This window comes from Antechinus flavipes, chromosome 4 (genome assembly GCF_016432865.1).
Source record: "Antechinus flavipes isolate AdamAnt ecotype Samford, QLD, Australia chromosome 4, AdamAnt_v2, whole genome shotgun sequence".
NCBI lineage: Eukaryota > Metazoa > Chordata > Mammalia > Dasyuromorphia > Dasyuridae > Antechinus > Antechinus flavipes.
This window is the reverse complement of record NC_067401.1, coordinates 140,132,521-140,153,148: the sequence shown is the minus strand read 5'-3', so window position 1 is coordinate 140,153,148 and position 20,628 is coordinate 140,132,521. Positions and strand designations below refer to the sequence as shown.

General features: G+C 49.2%; 3 protein-coding genes across 4 annotated transcripts; 1 reads left to right on the top strand and 2 right to left on the bottom strand.

Moving 5' to 3' along the window:
• Nucleotides 1–2,550: 2,550 nt before the first annotated feature.
• ATXN7L3 (ataxin 7 like 3) lies at nt 2,551–10,518 on the top strand. The gene is made up of 13 exons (XM_051994823.1): nt 2,551–2,647; nt 4,083–4,193; nt 4,691–4,823; nt 5,344–5,515; nt 5,617–5,714; nt 5,860–5,882; nt 6,099–6,144; nt 6,313–6,344; nt 6,671–6,739; nt 7,006–7,049; nt 7,413–7,484; nt 7,577–7,710; nt 7,927–10,518. The coding sequence occupies exons 2-13, from the start codon at nt 4,143–4,145 to the stop codon at nt 8,073–8,075; spliced, it is 1,023 nt and encodes a 340-aa protein (XP_051850783.1). The 5' UTR covers nt 2,551–2,647; nt 4,083–4,142; the 3' UTR covers nt 8,076–10,518.
• Nucleotides 10,519–10,605: 87 nt separating this feature from the next.
• Nucleotides 10,606–15,767, bottom strand: TMUB2 (transmembrane and ubiquitin like domain containing 2). Of its 2 annotated transcripts, none has more exons than XM_051994824.1 (3): nt 13,916–15,767; nt 12,202–12,762; nt 10,606–12,031 (listed from the first exon to the last, which is right to left on the bottom strand). In XM_051994824.1, exons 2-3 carry the CDS (start codon nt 12,735–12,737, stop codon nt 11,668–11,670), a joined length of 900 nt encoding a protein of 299 aa, XP_051850784.1. In that variant the 5' UTR covers nt 12,738–12,762; nt 13,916–15,767; the 3' UTR covers nt 10,606–11,667. The 2 variants fall into 2 exon arrangements, with proteins under 2 accessions (XP_051850784.1, XP_051850785.1); XM_051994825.1 differs by having other exon boundaries at nt 13,964–15,767.
• A 93-nt stretch (nt 15,768–15,860) lies between these two features.
• Nucleotides 15,861–19,493, bottom strand: ASB16 (ankyrin repeat and SOCS box containing 16). Its single transcript, XM_051994822.1, has 5 exons — nt 18,945–19,493; nt 18,272–18,539; nt 17,362–17,848; nt 16,693–16,806; nt 15,861–16,215 (listed from the first exon to the last, which is right to left on the bottom strand). The coding sequence occupies exons 1-5, from the start codon at nt 19,243–19,245 to the stop codon at nt 16,030–16,032; spliced, it is 1,356 nt and encodes a 451-aa protein (XP_051850782.1). The 5' UTR covers nt 19,246–19,493; the 3' UTR covers nt 15,861–16,029.
• Between the last annotated feature and the right edge of the window lie 1,135 nt (nt 19,494–20,628).

Here is a 20,628-nt window from a genome sequence, read left to right as displayed (position 1 = left end):
TCTGAGGCCAGATTTGGTATTTTCTATCCCACGTCTCTTGGAATTGTCTTGAATCACTGTATTAAGAAGAGGTATATTTAGAAATACCACAAGTACTCCTCCTAGACCTAGAAATAATTAGGCTATATCACAAAAAGATCAAATAAAAAGGACCCATATGCAAATACATTTATAGCAGTGAATTGGGGGAGAACATATACATGTTCTCCTAGCTCTGCTTACTTCACTCAGCCTCAGTTCACACAAGTCTTTGCAGGCTTTTCTGAAATCAGCCTGCTCATCATTTCTTATAGAACAATAATATTCGATTACATTCACATATCATAACTCATTCATCCATTCTCCAATTGATGGACTCATTTCCCATTCCATTTCAATTCCTTACCACTATAAAAACATTTTTGCATATGTGAGTCCTTTCCCCTCCTTTATGTTTTTTTTTGGGGGGGAATACAGACCCAGTAATGAGATTGCTGGAGCAAAAAGTATGCAGATTTACAGCCCTTTGGGAATAATTCCAAATCTCCAAAATGGCTGCATCCAGTTCACTACTCCACCAACAATGGATTAAGTATTGTAGTTTTCCCACATCCCTCCAGCATTTATCATTTTTTCCTGGCTTAGCCAATGTGAGAGGTGTGAGGTGGTATCTCAGAGTAGTTTTAATTTTCATTTCTCTAATCAATTGCCATTCACAACATTTTTTCATATGATTATAGATGGCTTTAACTTCTTAATCTGAAAATTGTCTATATTCTTTAACCATTTATCAATGGGGAATGATTTATATTCTTATGAATTTGACTCATTTTTCTCTATATCAGACACATTGGTTATTAAAAAAAAACATTTCCCATCTTTCTGTTTCCTTTCTAATCGTGGTTTCATTGGTTTTGTTTGTGCAAAGCCTTTTTAATTTTGTGATCAAAATGATTAATTTTACATTTCATAATGTTCTCTAATTTTTTTTGGTCATAAATTCTTCCCTTCTTCAAAGATCTGACACATAAACTGCTCCCTTTTTCTAATTTCCTCATCTTTTATGTCTAAATCATGAACCTATTTCTATCTTATGTTGGTACATAGGGTGTGAGATGTTGAATTTAGCCTAGTTTCTGCCATACCAGAAAAAAAAAAATGTCTTTCACTGAAATAAATAAATAAATTTAAAGATAAAGAACTTCCAAATAGTTGATAACTCTGAACAACACAATGAGCAGTCGGGATTCCAGAAGGACCTGTGATGAAACGTGCTACCCACCTCTTGGGAGTGGTACTGGAATCAGAAGGCAGAGTACATTTTTAGAAACGACCAATAAGAGATATTCGTTTGCATGTGAAAATTGAATTATCATTAAAATAACCATTGAATATTTTTTAAAATAAAAATACTAAAAATGGTTTGACCTTTAGAGAACTAGGACAAGGAGTTCGATTAGGTGACACATATAGATGAAGTTCATCAGGAAGAGATGGTATTCCTAGCACAGTGGGCGGGGCTGGCTGGAAGGCACGTTGTGGGTGGAGGAAGGGGGTACTTTAGGGGGCAGCGCCTAAGCTTACAGCTGGAAGTCTTGGGACTCTCCTAGGCGCCCAGGGACAGTTGCAAGCAGCGACGCCAGCGGCATTCACTAGGCCACATTCCCCAGAACGTACCGCCAGCAATGTAGAAGGCGGAGCTTTCCCGGGAAAAGGGCGGGGAGTGCAGGTCCGGAGGCGTCCCCAGGGCGGGGGTGGAGAGGGGTGGTGAAGGTGGAGAGCGGGCGCCCGAGTTCAACGCCACCAGCTCCCTACCCAGTTAGCCAGCAGGGATTGCAACAAAGTATCCACCTCTCCGCGCGCCACGCACCGCCGCTTTAAATACTGCTTCCGCCCAATGCGGCCCCCCCCCCAACCCCCATTGGCCGGAAGGTTAGGATGGGTGCTTTTCATTGGCGGGGAGAGGACAATCGAAGCCCCACCCCTCCTCCCCACGCTCTCTGGAGAAGTGCGGCCGTCGGGACGTTCGGCCGCGGCGTGGCGCTCCTCCTCTCCGCTCCGCTCCCTCCGCCTCTCCCGCCCCATCCCCGCCCCCAATAGCCAATGCTGCTGAGCGGCGGCCCGCGGGGCAGATGCACGCGCTGGGACCCCGCTAGCTCGAGCAGCCGCTGCGCGCGCGGAAGGGAGAGCAGGCGGACAGGAAGTGAGGGAGGGGACAGCGAGAGAAGGGGAGGGGCCCAAGGGTCGAGGCCACTGCGGGGAGGCCGAGCGCGGGGCGGGGTGGCGCGCGCGCCCGGCTTGCCTCGCGCGCGCGCTCTGGGCTCCTCGCGCCGTGCCCCCCGCCCGGGAGAGGCGGGCTGGATCGTCCCGGGGCGGGGGGGAGGTTGGAGGGGGAGGGGCGGGGTGAGGTGAGCAGGAGGCGGTGACGAGGCAGCGAGGCCAGGAGGAGGGGAAGGAAGGGGCCATGGCCGCCCGCTGAGGCGGCGCGGCGGGGGGAGGGGCGGCTCGACCCCCGGCTCCGGGAGGCGAGGCGAGGGCGGACGGACGGACGGACATGGGTGCCCGGAGGAGTAGTAGCAGCAGCAGCAGCAGCAGCCGCCGCCGTCGCCGACGCCGGAGGACGCGGCCCTGAGAGGCCCCGGGGCCCCGGCACAGCCCCCCGGGCGGGGTGAGTGAGGGGGAGGGGAGGAGCCTGGGGTCCCGTGCCTCCGCCCCCTGACCCTTGACCCTCGCGCCCTATGACCCGCCGCCGGGCCCGCGTTCTCTTCCCCGCCCCTCCCCCAAGTCCCGGAAGCAGTGGGTGTTTCTCGGTGCCGGGTGTGGCGTGCCCTCACTCCCCACCCCACCCCCCGCGCTTGTCCTGGGGTGGGGGAGGCCCCCGGGGGCGAGGAAGGGACTGCTCTTTGTTTGGGAGGAAATACCAGGTTCCCTTGAGGGGCAAAGACAATAGTCACCCCGCAGCACCCCTTCCTGCGGGGCTGCCCTGGCCTGGAAAGTGGGGGGCGGGCTGGGGCTAGTTTCTTCCCAGAACTGGGTAGTGATGGGGCCGGTGTGTCCTGGGCTCCTCCCTCCCCCCCATCCCCCAGGCTGTGTGATGCAGTATCAATGCAGCATCGGGGAGGCTTCGAGAAACTAAAGTCCCTCAAGTTCCCTGTTCTGCCTTCTTTAAAAAAAAGCAACAAAATCCCCGCCACAAGGCCGGGGGGCTCCTTGACACTTTTGAGGATTCCACACTTGGGAGGAGGGAAAGGGGAACCGGTGAACTAGATTGTTTCCTGCCGTGCTGTCCTTTTTGGCCGTGGGATTGCTCGCATCGGGGAGGAGGGCCGGGGACTCCTAAGCCTGGATGCAGAATATTAGACCTAGAGCTGAAAAGAATTTAAGAACAGCATTCCACCCTCCTCGCTTTACAGATCAGGAAAGGGAGGCGCGAAGGTCAGTAGGTTAAGTCATTTGCCCAAGGTCACGACTATGAAGCGGTGGAGCCCCAAGAATGGAACCCTGGTTCTGTGATTCAAAATCCATTGCTCTGGACTATGATGCAAAAATCCGGACTGTTGGGGCTCCTCTAATTTAGCCTTTTTATAAGGTTAGCTTCCTTCCTTTGGTTTTGGTTTTCTTTCATAAGGAGAGACCAGGGTCCTGCCAGTTACTGTGACTTTGGGTGAGTTGTTTAACCATTCTGGGCTTCTATTTCTTAATTTGTAAAGTGAAATGGTTGGAGGAAGCAATCCCTAAGATACTTTCTTCTCTAAATTTCTGTGAGAATTCAGTGAAAGTCTAGGACTGGGGAGTTATCTAAAATACCATGGCTCCAGGCTTTCTGTGGCCACCATGCTAAAGCAGAGGTCACTGGGAATGAGATGGGTAATGTGGGTGGAAAGGGTTACATTTAGAAATCTATCTTTTCTGCCCCTCAACTCCCACTCATCTCTCCCCAACAGATTTAGGTAGAGTTGAAATTGCTTAAGGCTAAACAAGGTGGAAGACCCAAAGATCAATAAATTTTGAGGAGAGAGGGATCTTAGAAGTGGGAGGCAAGACCTAGTGGAGGTGCTCTGGACTTAAGCTGCCCTTCCTCCCCCACTCCTCAATGTGTACAGCTGTGTTGCCGCCTGCTGTGCTATGAGCAGTCAGAACGTCTTCTCCAAGAGAGTTTGCAAATGAAAATGGAGGAAATGTCTTTGTCTGGCCTGGATAACAGCAAGCTGGAGGTGAGGACTCTCCCACCTGTTTCTCTGTCATCTTTGTTCTCTGGGCATTTATATTTGATAGCAACAGCAAAGAGAAACAGTTGAGCATGGTGGTGCTGGGGAAAAGTCACCAAAGGATTAGGAGTCCAAAAGGCTTGGGTTCAAATCCTTAGTTTGCCATTTTCTATCTGGGTGACCTTGGGCAGGTCATATCAATTTTCTATAAACTAAGTTTTTTTTTTTTTTTTTTGAAAAATGAAGTTGAATTAAATAATCCGAGGATAGACTAAAGAATCTCTGAAATCCCTTTCAATTCTCAACCAGGAATTTGGGATGGGATAACCACTTCTTTGGGGGAAAGCCATAACTAAAAGCCTTGAGAACTAAATAAAAAATGGGAATTCAAGATGGGGAATGGGCCTCTTATGCTTAGATATGAAACAGTTGTGGAAGATATTAAGGAATAAGGCTCAAGTGACAAGGGCCTCTGCAATCACTCTTTCTTTTGTGGGACTCAGGCCATTGCTCATGAGATTTATACAGACTTGGTGGAAGATGCTTGTTTGGGACTCTGCTTTGAGGTGCACCGAGCTGTCAAGTGTGGCTACTTCTTTTTGGATGACACAGACCCTGACAGCATGAAGGACTTTGGTGAGATTTGGATGGTGGAACATTATGAAATTCTATCTTAGAAGTATATTTTCTGATTCCATACCTTTAGGGAAAGTCATTTTCCCTGCTTTGTGGTTTGGGGTTCTATGGTTAATTGTGATATGGGGCTGGATCTTATGGACTAAATCTATCTAGGCCTGGAATTGGGTGGGAATTGAAAAGATTTAATGCTTAAAAAAAAAAAAAAAAAAAAAAAGCCTTGGCTTTGCTGACTTGAGGATTTAGGGGGAGGAGTCAGGTAAACAGTGTGGGGATGTGTTTATTCTTTGTCATGGTTCAGCCACAGTTTTCTGCCTGTGCTGTCAACACTATGAGTTGCCTACTTTCCTTAATAGGAAGAGCAGACCCTTCCTTTCTCTCCCAGTTCCATGTATTTATCGCTTTCTGTGATGCATGTCATAGCTTATGGGGGGTTGTATGTGAACTTTATGGTTGATTACTGAAAGTGTCTAAAAGATCCTCCTCCTTACTCTGATCTCTGTAACAATCACCTTCCCAGAGATTGTAGACCAGCCTGGAGTGGATATTTTTGGGCAAGTGTACAATCAGTGGAAGAACAAGGAATGTGTTTGCCCCAACTGCAGCCGCAGCATTGCTGCTTCCCGCTTTGCTCCCCACCTGGAGAAGTGTCTGGGCATGGGCCGGAATAGCAGTCGCATTGCCAACCGTAGGTCAGTGGGCCAGAGAAGGGGCAAGGTCCTAGGGCAGCTTTTGGGTGGAGGGGAGGGGCATAAAAATATCCCCATAACCACCTCTCATCTCCTCTGGGCAGGATCGCCAGTAGCAACAACATGAACAAGTCTGAGAGTGACCAGGAAGACAATGATGATATCAATGACAACGATTGGTTCTATGGCTCGGAGAAGAAAGGTAGTGTCAATATGCCTGCGGAAATCTTGGGATGGGAGGTAGTTCATACTTTTTGTAGTGGGGATAGTGTGATAGACTTTTCCTTGTGGGGCTTTAGATTTGGAAACTTGAAGTAATCGCAATCATCATCTTTTTCTCCTCATAGCAAAGAAGAGAAAATCAGACAAGGTGAGAAATGGGCAGACAGAAGAACTGTAATGAGGTGTACCCAGAATAGATATACTTCCCTCTCCATTCTCGAGGAGCCTTTGGTGTTTAAGCTACTGGTATTGTGGTTGACCTGGCAGTGGTAGCAAAGTAGGGACCAGAGAGGAAGGGAATTGGGGGGTTTGCCTTTCCTGCTTCTTTGTTCCACGATACATTAACCCTTTTCTCTCTTTCCAGAACCCCAACTCCCCTCGAAGGTCTAAGTCATTAAAACACAAAAATGGTAAGTGACTGTAGGGAACTGGAAGAGCTTCAGGCTTTAACTCTGGGGAGAAGTAGTCAGTGACCTTCTGTCACCCCCACATCCTCTCTGGTTATTTACAGGCCCATCCACCTGTACCTCTACATCAACTCCCTCCTCTTTTTTTTTTTTTTTCTTCTTCTTCTTCAGGGGAACTTAGCAGCAATTCAGATCCTTTTAAGGTAAGTAAGTTCATCCACTTTCTGGTAATTGCTCTTCATTTTTTCATCCTTGGGTGGAGTGAATTTTTCTCCATGTGGATTCACTTGAGCCAAGTTAGGAATGTGTTATTTATTGTTTTAGGGCAGATTATTTGATGGTCTAATAGCCAGAAGCAGTGAGTGGTTTGGGGTCATCCTATCTGATTTCCTCTCAAGTGCAGCTGAAAGAATTCACTTGAAAAACTGTGATTATAAAGCCTTGTAACTTGAGAGATATCTATGCTCACTAGTGCCTCAGCAGTTCTCCCCATCTTCCTTATGACTAACTTTCTCTAATCTTTTCACAGTACAGTAACTCTACTGGGATCAACTATGAAACCCTAGGTCCTGAGGAGCTTCGAACCCTGCTTACCACAGTGAGACCCTAGGAAGGGGAGGTATCTGGGTCTGGGAAGGTGTAAAGTGAGAGAAAAATTGTGGAAGAGGTCAATGTAGTGGTGGGATGGCCCTCCCAGTGGTCCTTTCTGTCCAGCAGCCTCATCTGTTCTGATTTGAAGGTTGGGGTTGGGGTTGGAGTTGTGTCATTTTAAGATTTGGATTTAGACTTTAGGGAGGAAGAAATATTTAAAATAGTGTGTATTTGTCTTTTTGTCCTCACCTTAGCTTTGTGTTCCTCTTACAGCAATGTGGGGTGATCTCCGAACACACAAAGAAGATGTGCACAAGGTAAGCAAGGGGGAAGGGGTAACTATGGGAAGTGTGGAGCATTTCCTCATCTGTTCTCCAAAGAAGGCCAGGCTAAATTACAGTATCTTCTCTCCTAACCTATGAGATGGGTTGTGGGTTTCAAATGTCCCTAGGAATAAGTCCTTTTCCTTTGGTGTGGGATACCAGAGATACAATAGATAGCTCTGCCATTGTAGGTAAAACCTTACTATTCACATTTTATGGCACAATATAAGGACCAGAAATTTCTAAACAAACTCTCCTCCTCTATTGAAGGAGAGAGGACATGTCAGGGGACCCAAAGAATGTAAGTATCTGGGTTTGCTGGTCATGATTGAGCTATCATGGACTTTTCTCTCACAGGTCCCTTCGCTGCCCCCAGCACACAGATGAGCAGAGACGGACTGTGCGTGTCTATTTCCTGGGCCCCTCAGCGTAAGCATTAACTCTAGAGGGACATTGGGATTAGGGTAGATGGTGAGTGACCTTGGATGATGACCACTGTCCCTAATATCTCTCACCTCCAGCCCTTTGCCCGAAGCAGAGGGCTCTGTAGAGAACGACAGCTTTGATGTGGCTGAGAGCCAGGCCCTGATGAGCCGGCTACAGTGGGATGGCTCCTCTGATCTATCACCCTCTGACTCTGCTTCTTCCAAGACGAGTGAGAACCGGGCTGGGGAGTGGGAGAAACTGGTGGGGAGGCAATAAAGAATTCTTCGTTTCACGTGCCCAGCGCACTGTCAAAAAATAAAACTAAAGGGTCAAGTGTTGGTGTCCCAACCTGGAAGAAGGATAGAACTGTTTGCCATATGGATAAAATAATGGGGCAATTTCAAGTAGCCTTCCCCAGATTCATTCCCTGTGCTTTCCTCTTCAGGCACTAATAACTCTGAATCAAGGAAGACCAAGAAAAAGAAACCCCACCTGAGTCTTGTGGGGGCAGCTCCAGGCCTCAGCTCCAACAAGAAGAAGAAGCCAAAGCCCCCTGCGCCTCCCACACCAAGTATCTATGATGACATCAACTGACCAGAGGCTCAAGGGTGTTGCCTTGTCTGGGCCAATCCTCTCTTGTCCCCAATTCTGGTTGATGGGTGGCAGCCTTCACCAAAAGCCAGGGATTTGGGGTTGTGAAGTATGGGAGGAGAGGTCACACCAGCCTTGACCCTGGTTTGAACCACAGCATGATGGCAGAACCCTATTGACTGTGCACGACCCTCAGGCGTGCAGGACTCAGACCTGGACATGCTCTACCTTGAACAAATTTTTCAGGGGAGTGTTTTTCTATTTATTCTGTGATTTCCTGGATGTCCAGCTGGGATTGAAAGGAGAGGGGGCCAGACTTGGATACCATGCTAGGATGCATACACTGCCTGCCTTTCACTCCAGGGATTGAAATCCCTCGGAAGACGCATTGTGGCTATCCAGGGGGCTGTGCATTGGGAATTGAGCCCCAGAGAGGCCCCAGTCTGCCTTCTGCAATGTGAATGGGTCTGGTGCTTGTGGCTGAGCGCTACTCTGCTGCCCGTTTTCAGAGTCCTGTCCAGTGACCCCTCTTCCTGGGTTGGGTGGGTGGGCACAGAGTATTCCTGTCTTGGGGCAGTTCATACTGATCTCCTTATCCACCTTTCTTCTCAGTATCTTAGGGCTGAGTGTCTTCTCAGTATCCCCAGCTGTGGGAGGTGCCCTTCTTTTGGAGAGCCAGGAGGGGCTGCCAGAAATCTTTGGCTTCAGGGAATGGGAAAGGAGAGGGGACAAAGGGAGAGCTGCTTATTATCAGAACTTTCCTTTTCCTCTTTCCTCAAATCCCAGAACCCTTGGGGGACAGGGCCCCAAAGTAAGTGGGAACGGTGCTGCTTTATTTGAAATGTTTTCTTACCTCATCCCCTGCCCTGGGAAAGGGCCCAGCTTCACCCTCAGGGTGGCCCCAAGTTCCTCCTGCTTATCCTTTTGTCCTGAATAGGACTCCCCAGGTCCTTATTTGCTGCTTGCTGCCCTCTTTCACTCCTATGTGCTTTAGTTCATCTCTTGCCCTTTCTCCTTAGCTTTTTCCTCCTCAAGTTATTTATTCTGGATTTGTAGTCTGACATTCTAAGAAGAATCCTGATCTTAATAGTGGGTGGGAAGAGGTTTTACCAGGAAAAGATGCCCATAGGTTTTTACCAGAGGAAAAAGAGATGTGGTGTTAGACCAGATATTGCCCGTTACATCCTACAAAGTTGGGATGAAAGTACTCCCCTCTTTCTACCTTACTAACCAGACTAAACAGTCGGGCATGGTGGGGTGAGGAGGTTTGGGATTCATAACAATTTTGAAAGCTGGTGGGAAGAACACTAGTCTTGAAATGGACAATACGGGCAGAGTTTTCTTCCCAGGATGTGGGAATTCATCACTGATCTGGCCTACTAGAAACCACCATTGGATTAATAAATGTGGGTGGGTCCTGGATAGCTAGCTTAAGTAGCAGGTTGAGGACCTTCTCCTGCAACATTCCTAGCCACCATTTCCAACTTCTTGGCTTGACCTGCTTACTGATTTTTAAGCCAAGAATTTTGTTTTTTAAAGGAAGAAATAAAGTCAAACCTGAGTGAGCTAGAGTAGAGGCTGAGCCCAGGGCAATCCCTGCTTTTATTTTCCATATCCCTTTCTATAGGAGGGAACCCAGTCCCCCTTAGCCCTTCCAAATCATGTCTTGGAAGCAGGTTGGTATTGGAGGGGAAAGGAGAAACTGTTGTGTTTGCTGGGGGTGGGGGTGAAGACATGGAACCTTCATCCTCCCTAAAGGTGGCTGTAGTATCCAGGGTCCAGTGATGCTCCCTTTGCTATGCTAAGGCCCAGGTGGTTCCTATGTTTCCCTTCTCATTTGAAGAGGACTGCTAAGAAACGGTTTGGGAGATTTCTCAATGTTGACTTTGCCCAACTTTCTTCAGTCCACCTCTCAGGGCACAGCCCCACTCTCTTTTGGGCTATATGAGATGAGCCTGACCCAGCTGGGATCTTTAGGGAACAATTTCTTTCCCTTTGGGGAAAGAGGGCTTATTGCCCTTTAATTGCTGGGTTAGGAGTTTTCCAGGCCCCTCTCTCCCCTTTCTCTTGTAAACAGGCTATGTGGATTTTACTTCCCATCCATCCCCCAGTTCCCAACTAGATGTATCGTCCACCCTGTAGCCTATCATGTGTCTTAAGTATGTGTGTGGGGGTTCTGTTTTTTATTTTATTTTATTTTTTTGTGGCCGGTGGCTTTTCCCTTTCCATGCATCACTCCTCTTCCTGCATGCCCAGGGGCCACCTGCCTGGCATTAATGCATGCTGGGGCCATTGGGAGGGAAGGGGGTGTTGCTGTCCTGTGGTTTTGAAATTTTATTTTTGCATATGTAATCCATCTTGTACAGGTAGCTAACTTTGTAAACGCTGTGTACTCCCCATCCCTCATGGCTGCTGGTGTAAATAAATTGCATTTTCCTGTTGTTAATTATGCTTGTTCATCTTCCCCAGTCATTTTGGGGGAAGGGATGGAGATTGACCTGCTTGTTAAACCAAATGAAAGCTTAGAGGCAACTTCGAGTGACCAGGACTGGCCACAAAAGTAAAACTTTATTCAATCACAGGCAGTGGCCATTGAGTCAGGAGCCACAGGGGCATAAGTCTCCATGCCACAAGGGCAAAGTTTTTTTAATCATAGAGGGCATGATAGTGCAGACATTTCTTCATGGTGTCCTGGCCTTGGATTTGAGGCAGTAGCAATCCTATCCCTATTCCTGTACTTCTTGATCCTAGGGTCAAACTTCTGACTCCCAGAGTTCTGTCTCAACTGTAAAGGGCTTTATTTAAAAAAAAAAAAAAAAAAGAAAAAGAAAAAAAAAAAAAAAAGGCAAGCAAAGTGCTCTAGAAAAGGGGAGAACCTTGGAAATTCCAGAACATGAGAACCATCCTACTACCACTATTCAGGGGCCAAGGGATTGAGAAGATGACCTGGTCCAGGGAGATACCTTGGCTCTGCCCACCCCCTTTTCATGAAACAGATTAGATTTGGTCATCTTATAAAGTAACCACTGACTTGTCCTAAAAACAAGAGGCTTAATTTGGCTGATGACTAAGCACAGGGGCCTTGTTTGCCCCTGGCAAAAGCATGCTGTGGATACTGCCGTGCTCCCCTTGCTGGCTGCCCAATATAGAGAGCTGCCATGCAGGAAGCTGGACAGGCCAGAGGCTCCAGTGTGTGAAGAGTTGGTGCCACACAAATGAGATGGGGGTGGTTGGCAGGGGGCCCCCCCTCTATATTCTAGGGTCCTAAGAGCCTGTACCTCTGCCAAGTGAGACCATCAGCACAGAGCCCACCCAAGGGGAGGGCAATCAGGGGAATGTGTATCTGGGGGAGGGGATGAGAGGTGGGGAAAGAGTCCTCATTTCTACCTGAGAGTTGTTAATGGGCAGGGGAAGGGGCATGGTCACCCTGCTTGGGGGTAGAGTTGAGGGCATGGAAGAGGCCACGTGCCTATCTCCCATGGAGGGCCCACATCCCTTTAACCACCACTGGCCCTGGATTCCTTGGCACCCAATTCTGGGCAGGGAAACAGGAAGGGGAAGGAAGACTGATATTCTTCCCACCCCCATGGCGTCTTTATCGTCCATACATCCCAAAAACGAGGAAGCTGAAGAAGACAGTGACTCCTACCAAAGAAACAGTGGCAGGTGCTGTGAAGAACTGTCGATAGTTAATACGGAAGTACCAGACTACGCCCAGCAGCACCACAAATACAGGCACCATGAGGCTGCCCACATTGACGCTGAGCCCTGGCGGCTCCGTGGTGGGAGAGGTGGGCAGTGCGGAGGGGCCAGAGGTTGCTGGTCCTGGGGGTGAGCGATGACAATGGATTACACAGTTGTCAGTGATGTTTAGGGAGCGCAGGGTTCGAGCTGGATCCTGCAGCAAGCGGCCTTGGTAAATCAGTTTCATCTGACTCTCCTGCCCAGGAAAGTATTTGCTATGAAAACAGGAGACAAAAATCAGAATGATGAACAGAGTTGGGAGAGAAAAAAAGCAGGCAAATTTAGGGAAAGTAGCTTAATTGCACATTCCCAGAGACCTCTCAGGGGTGCTGGCCTGCACCAGCCTTCTTACCTAAGGGCCAGGAACCCACCTTCCCTTGCTTACCTTTTCAGGGTGCCCACGGTGTCCTCAGGCCTGGCCACAGCCAGCTCCTCTGTGTCATTGAGAAATTTGAGCCGAACGTTGATGAGGTCAGTGTTAGGGAGAAGGTGGGTGCTACCCTCAGACCTCAGGGAAGCTTCTGGTCTGCTGCCCTCACCACTAGCAGCCCGATTGGGTAGCCCCTGTATGTCAAGCAGGTGGTCGAGGCCTGGCTCAACCCCGCCCCCAGCACCAGGCTCACCTGCTGAGTCCCCCCCCCCTTCCTCCTCAGCTTTCTCCTCAGTACCCTCTTCAAGATGGGTGGGCTCAGCTGGTTCCGAGGTGCCCGGCCCTCCGACCAGGTGTTCCACGTGACCAAGACGGAGCACAGAGGTGTCACCAGCTGCCACAATGGTGCCCAGGAGCTGACTACTGCCAGCATCTGCCACGTAGGTGGAGAGCCAGGCCAATATGAGGGCCAACACCAGCACCACCACACCCACCACCACTGTCACCTCATTGCCCACGCCTTCAATGAGGGTGGTATCAGGTGGTTCCATGGCTGGAATTCTCACTGGGTCTGAGCTGCAGGGGCACAAGGAGGAGAGTATTAGCTGGAGCCAGGAGAAGGCAACTGTGGTCTCCTGCTTTTGCCTTAACTGTCCCAACTCAAGGGAAATTGGTTTCTGGTATACTTAGGGAGGGGATACTCCCCTACGGCCAAGAATAAGACCTGTCCTCCAAGGTGTACCTCAAACTTCCAAACACCAGGAAATACAATCCCTTCTTGGGTCTGTACTAATTCCAAATCTCAGGGTCTCTCATGAAAAAATACTATCAAATCCGGAGGCAGGAAAAACAATCTTTGGATCCCGGGCCGTGCCAGGTTTTGAGACTTAGGCAGATTTGCTGTTGTGTGAGTCCTTTTAGGAACACAAAAGGTGCCATCTGAAGTTTCTCAAACTTGACCTTTCATTTTCCCTTTGCCCCCAAGGGCTGGGTACACCGTCTTAAAGTCTCCTAAGGCATTTCACGTATAGGAAAGTTGTCACGATCTCGGCCCAGAAGTATGAGGGCGGAACAGACCCACCCCTGCGGCCAATACCCCCAGCACCAGCGGTACTCCGAGGTGTGGCCTACTTGCCTGCCCGGGGACATTCCCCTAATCTGTTTGGCGTTCGAAAACCCGGCCGAAGGGGCCTCTGGAGTTCTACTCTCCCAAAGACCCCTAGAGCCCGTCCCCTCTGCCATCCGGCAGGATCCGGCTAAGCTCCCCAAGGGCAGGCATCCCCAGCAGGGTCCCCGGACTGCGCCAGGCACGGAGGAGGGGCGTAAGGCTGCTGGTTGGCTAGGGAGGACTCAGAGGAGGAGGCTCCCTTGCCCACCTCTCTTCTCCACAGGCTCCGACCCGACCCTCTGCCCCCCTCAAAGGGATTGCCCCGAGACAGTCTCCTGGCTCCCGCGGGAATTGGGTTAGGCAGGGGAGAGGCCCACTTCCAGGCCCCAAGATGGACCCGGCATTTGCCTCCCAACCCAGGGGATGCTCCCGGGGCGGGGTCAGAGGTCACGCCCCACCACCCCTCCTGCAAACTGGGGCGGGGCCAGGGCCGGAGGGAGGGGCCGAGGGGTGGCCGCGGGGGGTCCTGGGAAACGGAGGGTACCGACTGAATTAGGGTACGGGACGCCCGGCATTGGGGTAGGGAGGCCAGCCAAATGGCGGCTCTCCAAGGGCCCTCACCTAACTTGTCCAGGCGTCCTAGATGCGCCGGGACAGTCCCGATCTCACCTGCCCGTCCGGGGGAGGTGGGGCGGGTGGGGGGGCCCACCGGCAGCCCCTGATTCCTTTCAGGACCGGGTCTTCCGGCTCGCGCCGGAAGCTACTTGTACACGAGACGGGAAGTCCCACCTCCTCCCTCTTCCCCGCCGCCGTTGCCGCGGACGGGAGACGCTATAACAAGGTCCATCTGAAAACCCGACTTCCGGGGAAGTTGCAGACGACAGGGGGCGGCATCCTTCAGGGGGCGTGACCGGCAGCGAGAGGCTGGGCGGCGACAAAGGTTCATCTGATGAGAACCGGCAGAAGCAGATAGAGACTGGCTGGTTGGGCGGTTCTCCTGCCCCTCCTCCGTTTTATCACCTGTAAGGGCTACATTCTGCTAATCCTCGCATGGTCCTGAGAGGGGAAAGTGGCCTACCCAGAGTCCCTCAGCTGGCCTCAGACTCAAAGGATCGAGCGCTGTCAAGGACCTGACTAAATAATAGCATCCCTTCCTTTTTACCAATGGGGAAACTGAGACCCAGGTCAATTCCAAAATTTACTGAGATTTGAACCTTCCCGAGGGTTTGAATGTTGTGCCCACAGCCTGTTCGGTTTCCTGCTGTAATCTCCACATCCCTCAAAGCCCACCATACTCTCCACGAGGCCAGTTGGTGCATGCTCACTGGTGAGTCACCCTATCAGCTAAAGCTTTGGTGAACGCCGCTGGCCGGCACTCACCAAGTAACCTCCGAGAGCTAGGAAACAAGCAAAGCTGAAGAAGGGTGAACCCTGAAACTGTCCTTGATTTTTGGGATGAGCCCTGAAACTCTCCTGATAGGAACTCACCCTTCGGGGCAGTTAAGTGGTTTAATTAAGATTGGCCCAGGACCACTCTTAGCTGGAACTTAAGTGGGCTCATTTAGCTGAAGATCTGGCCCTGATATTTCTATTGAGTAGCTGCACCCTCTATTGAGCTGAAAATTAGTCCAGGACCACTCCTTCTTAGCTCCAATTTAAGTGATCTTATTCAATTGAAAATTGATGTAATTTCATTCAGTTGAAACTACAGCTTCTGGTTTCCTTTTAAAGAGCAATTTGGGGCTCATTTCTTTGGAGAAACCTGAAGTAGGAATCATGCCATGCCAAGGGACCTCTCTCCGTTTGGCACAGCTACCTATCAGGACCCTTGCCCACTGTGGAGAAACATTTTCTTCTCAGTGATAAATTTTTTGTTATCTCTCTGCCAGGATTTCTCTGCTAGGACCTTTCTCTCTCTGCCAGGACTTTGTCACTCTGAAGTCAGTCTTCCTAGGAAAAGCTGGCTTCTCAGTGCCAATAAAACTTCTCTTTTGCCATCCAAACTTTTTGGGTTTGTGAATTTTCACTTTGGACCTGTGATGACCCACAACTCTCTCCACTGATGCTAAACTGCATCGTTTGGTCCCTAACGTCATCAAAGCTAGAGGGCACTTTGGAGCTCTGGCCCAGAAGGGGAGGAGGAGGAAATGGGCAGTCACTCCATCAATTCATCCACTCTCTTCGATGGGTTTCTGAATCCTATTCTCTCCAAAGAGACTCGTGTCCCAGGTAAAGCATCTCTTGTACTTGTCCAGAATGGGATTGCAGGCTAGGCTGCTACTGGAAGCCACATGCCTTGACTAGGACCCAGGGGAACTGTAAGAGGCCAGGAAGCAGCAAAGGCATTTGTTTCTCAACTTCCTGTACCCACAAGGTTTCAGGGGGCAGGGAATACTCCAAGCGACTAACCCAAAGTAATGCCTTGTGATTTAAGAATCAAGCCCTGAGATTTCCACTTCTCACTGGCATACCAGTCCTGATTCTGTCTTGACAAATGTTCAACTTTTAGGATCCTCCAGGCATTCTGGGAGGAGGGATTCTTGTTATCACAACATGCATACTTAGGTTTGTCATGTTATCTGCTCACCTTTAATAAAATCTGTTAAGCATCTTTCCCTTTAATTGTGGCTTTTTTTTTCAGCAAGGGGTGAAAGAGAGTTTTCCATGGTGTCCTATTTGAGTAGTCCCATGAACTTAAAAAGACCCAGATATGGATCACTTTCCCCAACTTAAGGTCACTGAATACTCCCCTCAATCCGAAGGAGCATGTAGTCCTTCAGGGCAGGGGGCAGTGGAAGTTGGGATACAGCGAGGCGACATCGATTCCTGAGGTAGCTCCGGAGGGCATGTCTCGCCAGGTGCTGGAGCCGACGTGGCTGGTTTGCCATTTGGAAGGCTGAGTTGTAGAAAGCTTCATGCTCCTAAGCCAGGAGAGAAAGTTCATTCACAAAGCATTCTTGTCTCACAGTTCTAATTGGGGACAGTCTAAATTAGAGGGAGAGGTGGGCACTGCCCACTCGCATTCCCAGAAGCCCATGATGAAATGTATCTGAACAACAGATACAGAAGAGAACCCTGGTATAGGAGAGGGACAGACAGGAGGCTTGTTCGTTTAGGCTTAGGATGAGTGTGTAGGATGCTTCTTATAGGCAATTCTTCACACTTTATTTTTTCTGACCAGGTTCTCCTTTTCCAACACACCTCCACATTTCCTTCCTATAAATAAGCCTCAATGTGGAAGATACCACTTGCTAGCTCTTTTCCCTGCCTTTACTCAATGATGGTCAGCAGTGTCCAGAGACCTGTGTCTCCTCTCTTAGGAGTTGGGGTGGATGGGTTGTCTTTGGAGGCGAAGTCTCCATCTCTTCCCACAGGATAAACATACTGTTATGACATACCCGCCACAGCTCTGGGGATACAGCCTTAATCCAGGTTTCACTAGGTGGGACACAAGGGTAGGCATTGAGCAGTACTTCCAGGGCTTGTGGAGATGAAGCACACAACTTCAACATCTGTGGGAGGAGGGCAAGGTAAAGGACAGAACATCAGAAGGGAGCAGTGCCCATCTTCCCCTTACCCCAGACCCAGGTGAGTAAGATCACATCTGAAGCCTATTCCCACCTTATTTTAAGGGCTAGTTGGGGAGGATGTAGGTTATGATTAGGTCTTTCCCCTTTCCTTTTCCATGCTTGTTTACTTTTCCACTAAGGCATATTCCCCAACTTTCTAGCTTCTAACTACTTTCCCTATTCCTTATCCACTGGACCTATAAACAATTCAATATCTAACCCTTTATTTCCACTCTAAATTAGGCTTGTATCACATAACTAGGAGTTAGAAAAAGCCTAAGAGCTAAGAAGCCAACATCAGGGCCAAGGCAGAAGAATGTCTAGAACACTATTCTTTTTTTTTGTCCTCCCCTTGACTAGCTTTCTTCTAGACAAGATCCTCCCCTAAAGGTCAAAATCTAGTCATACCCTTACACTCTACTCCTATCACCTGGACTCCCAGTTCAGGCCTTTGTCCCTTCCTCCCCTTAACTTCCTCATCCCTTTGTTTTCCATCACCTCTGGGCGGATAGGCTGAGCTCCATAGTCCAGCAGGGCAGAGATGAGGACCTCAGGCTCCCAGTCAGGGACGTCCTCAGCTGCTTGTAGAGCACAGTCCATGGGTGTGTGTCCGGCCCCATTGGGAGCATCAGCCTTTGCCCCATGATGCAGCAACAGTTCTGCCAGCCGCCCGCAACCATTGACGCAGGCATTGTGCAGTGGTGTGTGGCGCTTCCGGCCGGCTGCTTGGGGATCCGCCCCCGCCTCCAGGAGCCGCTGGACCACCCCCTCGTGCTGTCGTCCTGGCCCTTCAGCCCCAGCACAGGCCGAGTTGAGGGCAGTCTCACCTTGGCCTGTACGTAAGGCCACATCAGCCCCATGCTGCAGGTACAAGGCTACATGTTCTTCCAAGCCCCGACCAGCAGCCACATGCAGTGGTGTGACCTTACTTTCTCTTGAGGCCAAGTTCACGGATGCTCCCATTTCTAGCAGTAATTGAGCACATCTGAGGATATGATGGTGAAAACCAGAATCATTTCCCTACCCGAGGTGCTAAGCCCCTTGGACTCATCCAACTCGTTTTAGAACTACAAAGTATGGTAGACATAGAAGCTCATCAGCATCCTTTCATGCAGGGATTCCCTTAACCCCCAAGTCTGCTCTAGGCGTCCCTATTTCAGAAAGTTTCCCTAATTCTCCTTAGCCAACATTACCTCCCCATCCTATAATTATCTTTGGGTATCTCTTGTCTTTTTTTCTGCAAGGCACTGGGATATGTATACAAAAATAAAGACATGGTCCCTGCCCACATGGAGTCTTTTAATCTAGTAGGGAATTGAAATTAAATAAACAAATAAATCCATAAGACTATGAATAACTATTCAACTATTTTATGCCAAGTGACATCTCAGCCCCCAAAGGAACCTACCGTAAAGACTCAGGGGTAGTACAGAGGTGGAGGGGGGCCATGCCTTCCTCTGATAGCACATTAGCATTGGCTCCAAACTCAAGTAGCAGCCTTACACAGTCTGACTGGGCCTGAGCACAGGCCTTATGTAAGGCTGTCTGCCCCCCAATTCGAGCATCCGGATCAGCACCCTGGAGGATCAAGTGGCGGACACAGTTGGTGTAGCCTCGGGCTGCCAGGATTTGTAATGGGGTCGTCTGCTTGGTCCTTGGGGTCAGTACCCAGAGGCCTGGGGGAGGGGGAAAGCAAGAGATACATTTTATTAAATAGGGTGATGAGCAAAAAAGACAAAACTGGGAGGGGCAGAAAAGAGCATGAGAACCGGACTATAAAATGTACAGGGCAGAACATCTACCAAGATGACTAGGAAAATCTTCTAGATACTGGAAGACACTGGACATTAGTCCAAATGTTACAGGTTTTGTTGTTCCTCTACCAAAAAAAAAAGTGTAGACAAATAAGCTGAACAGGTATTTCCTAAGAACTTTGCTATTTTTCTCCCAAAGGAGAATGTAATCCATCTTAGTGTCAATATTACCAGTGAGTAGGGGATGGCACCTAAAATTCTCACCCAGTGTCATTCTTTTCATTTTCTTCTTTCCACCCACTTAAGTAGCTTCTTGAAGTCCCTTACCCAGTTCAGCTGACCATGCCAGCTGGTCACTGACAGTCTCCACAATCATGTTGGCTGTTGCTTCATCCTGGAATAGGGCCTGGATCCTTTGTAGATCACCCACAAACAAGGCATTATGAACAGCTGGATCACGGCAATAGCAGGGAGTCCGGGTAAGTTGGGTCCGGGTGCTTGGGGGGCACCTTCGGTTATAGCGCTGCCAGGCAGCTGCCCGGCGTCGATCTTCCCATTCTAGCCATTCTTGCTGCAGGCGAAGTGAGCGCAAAGTAGAAGAAGTGAAAGGGAAAGTCTCCCTTGCCATGCTGTAGTGGGCCCAGTTTATGAGAGTGGGTGGCCAGGCAATACTGGGCTCACACTACATTATCATCTCCGCTCTGAGATGCCCTCCCCTGCCCCCCTCCTTGCCAAAGCTGTTTGTTTAGGAGCAGCTGTGACTATAAATAGGCTTCCCTAGCAATCTGATCAACAGGTTTTATGCAGTGTCATGGTCCCAGTAGAGATAAACTTGGGCCTGAGCCCCCTCCAGAGGCCATGCTGTCTTATTAACATGTTTACTTCCATGCTTCTTCCATTTACAGAAGGTCCCAGCTGAGGTTACCCTCTGGATCCCAGTGGCAAGGTCCACACTAAGAAAACCAAGTTTGGGCGGAGGGAAAAGAAATCAAATGGCCTGGGTCTTTCTAGTCAAAAGAGGCTCCATCAATTATTTGACTGACAACATGAGAACAAAAGGGAGATGGAATCAGCCAACAAGATTAGAAGAGGAGACATGCCTCCAGCTTCTTCACAGGACAAGAGTATAAAACATGGGAAGTTTCCTTCATTACAGGGACTTAAAAGGAGAGGGCCAGCAGTTAGCCACTGCCCACCCTCATCTCCTTCCCGTCCATTGTCCTTCTAGCCGAGGCAATAAGCCAGGGGACAAATAATAGTCTGAAAAGGTCCAAAGAACAGTCCATTCTTCTCCCTCAGTCAAACTCCTAGCCCCCACAAATTGGCAAGTTTGATTTCCTCCTTTGGGAGCTCCCAAGTGCCTGGAAAGTTATAGGAAGGTAGAAAACTGTTTAAAGTAGAGCAGACACTGATTGACCAGTTATCAGGGGAAGAGTTCATATTGGGTTTCCTGCTTAATTTGAACTTGGTATCTTTCCAACATCAAGATTCAAGAAAGTGATACAGCAAATTCATCTCTCCCCATGGGGATGGCAACTTTACTTAAGACACCTCTAGAGGGGGGAATGATGCCAAGAAACAGCATCTGTGTCAGTAAAGGGACCAGCAATCCAGCTTCTGTCAGTTCTCCTAAGGTGAGGAAGGCATCTTTCACAGTTATTCCAAGACATAGCAGAAGCCTGATATAACCCAAGGGCAATTGAACTTGTTGGATGCCCTGTTATTTGAGTGCCTCCTCCCTTCTAACACACCATGCTGTGCTCTTTTACAGGGGATTAAAAGCTTCTATTTGTTTCAAAGCTATCCAGAACTCTCTGCCTTCAGGGCTTTCCTAGTTAAAGCTGTGCTTGATATTACAGCTGTCCATCCTTCCCACGAATAACACCATGTCCCTTTCCCTGCTTAATAAGGGTATTTGAGACCTACTTTGTTTTTTTTTGTTTTTTTTTTATTTAAATTTTATTTTATTTAATAATAACTTTGTATTGACAGCCTACTTTGTTTTAAACAC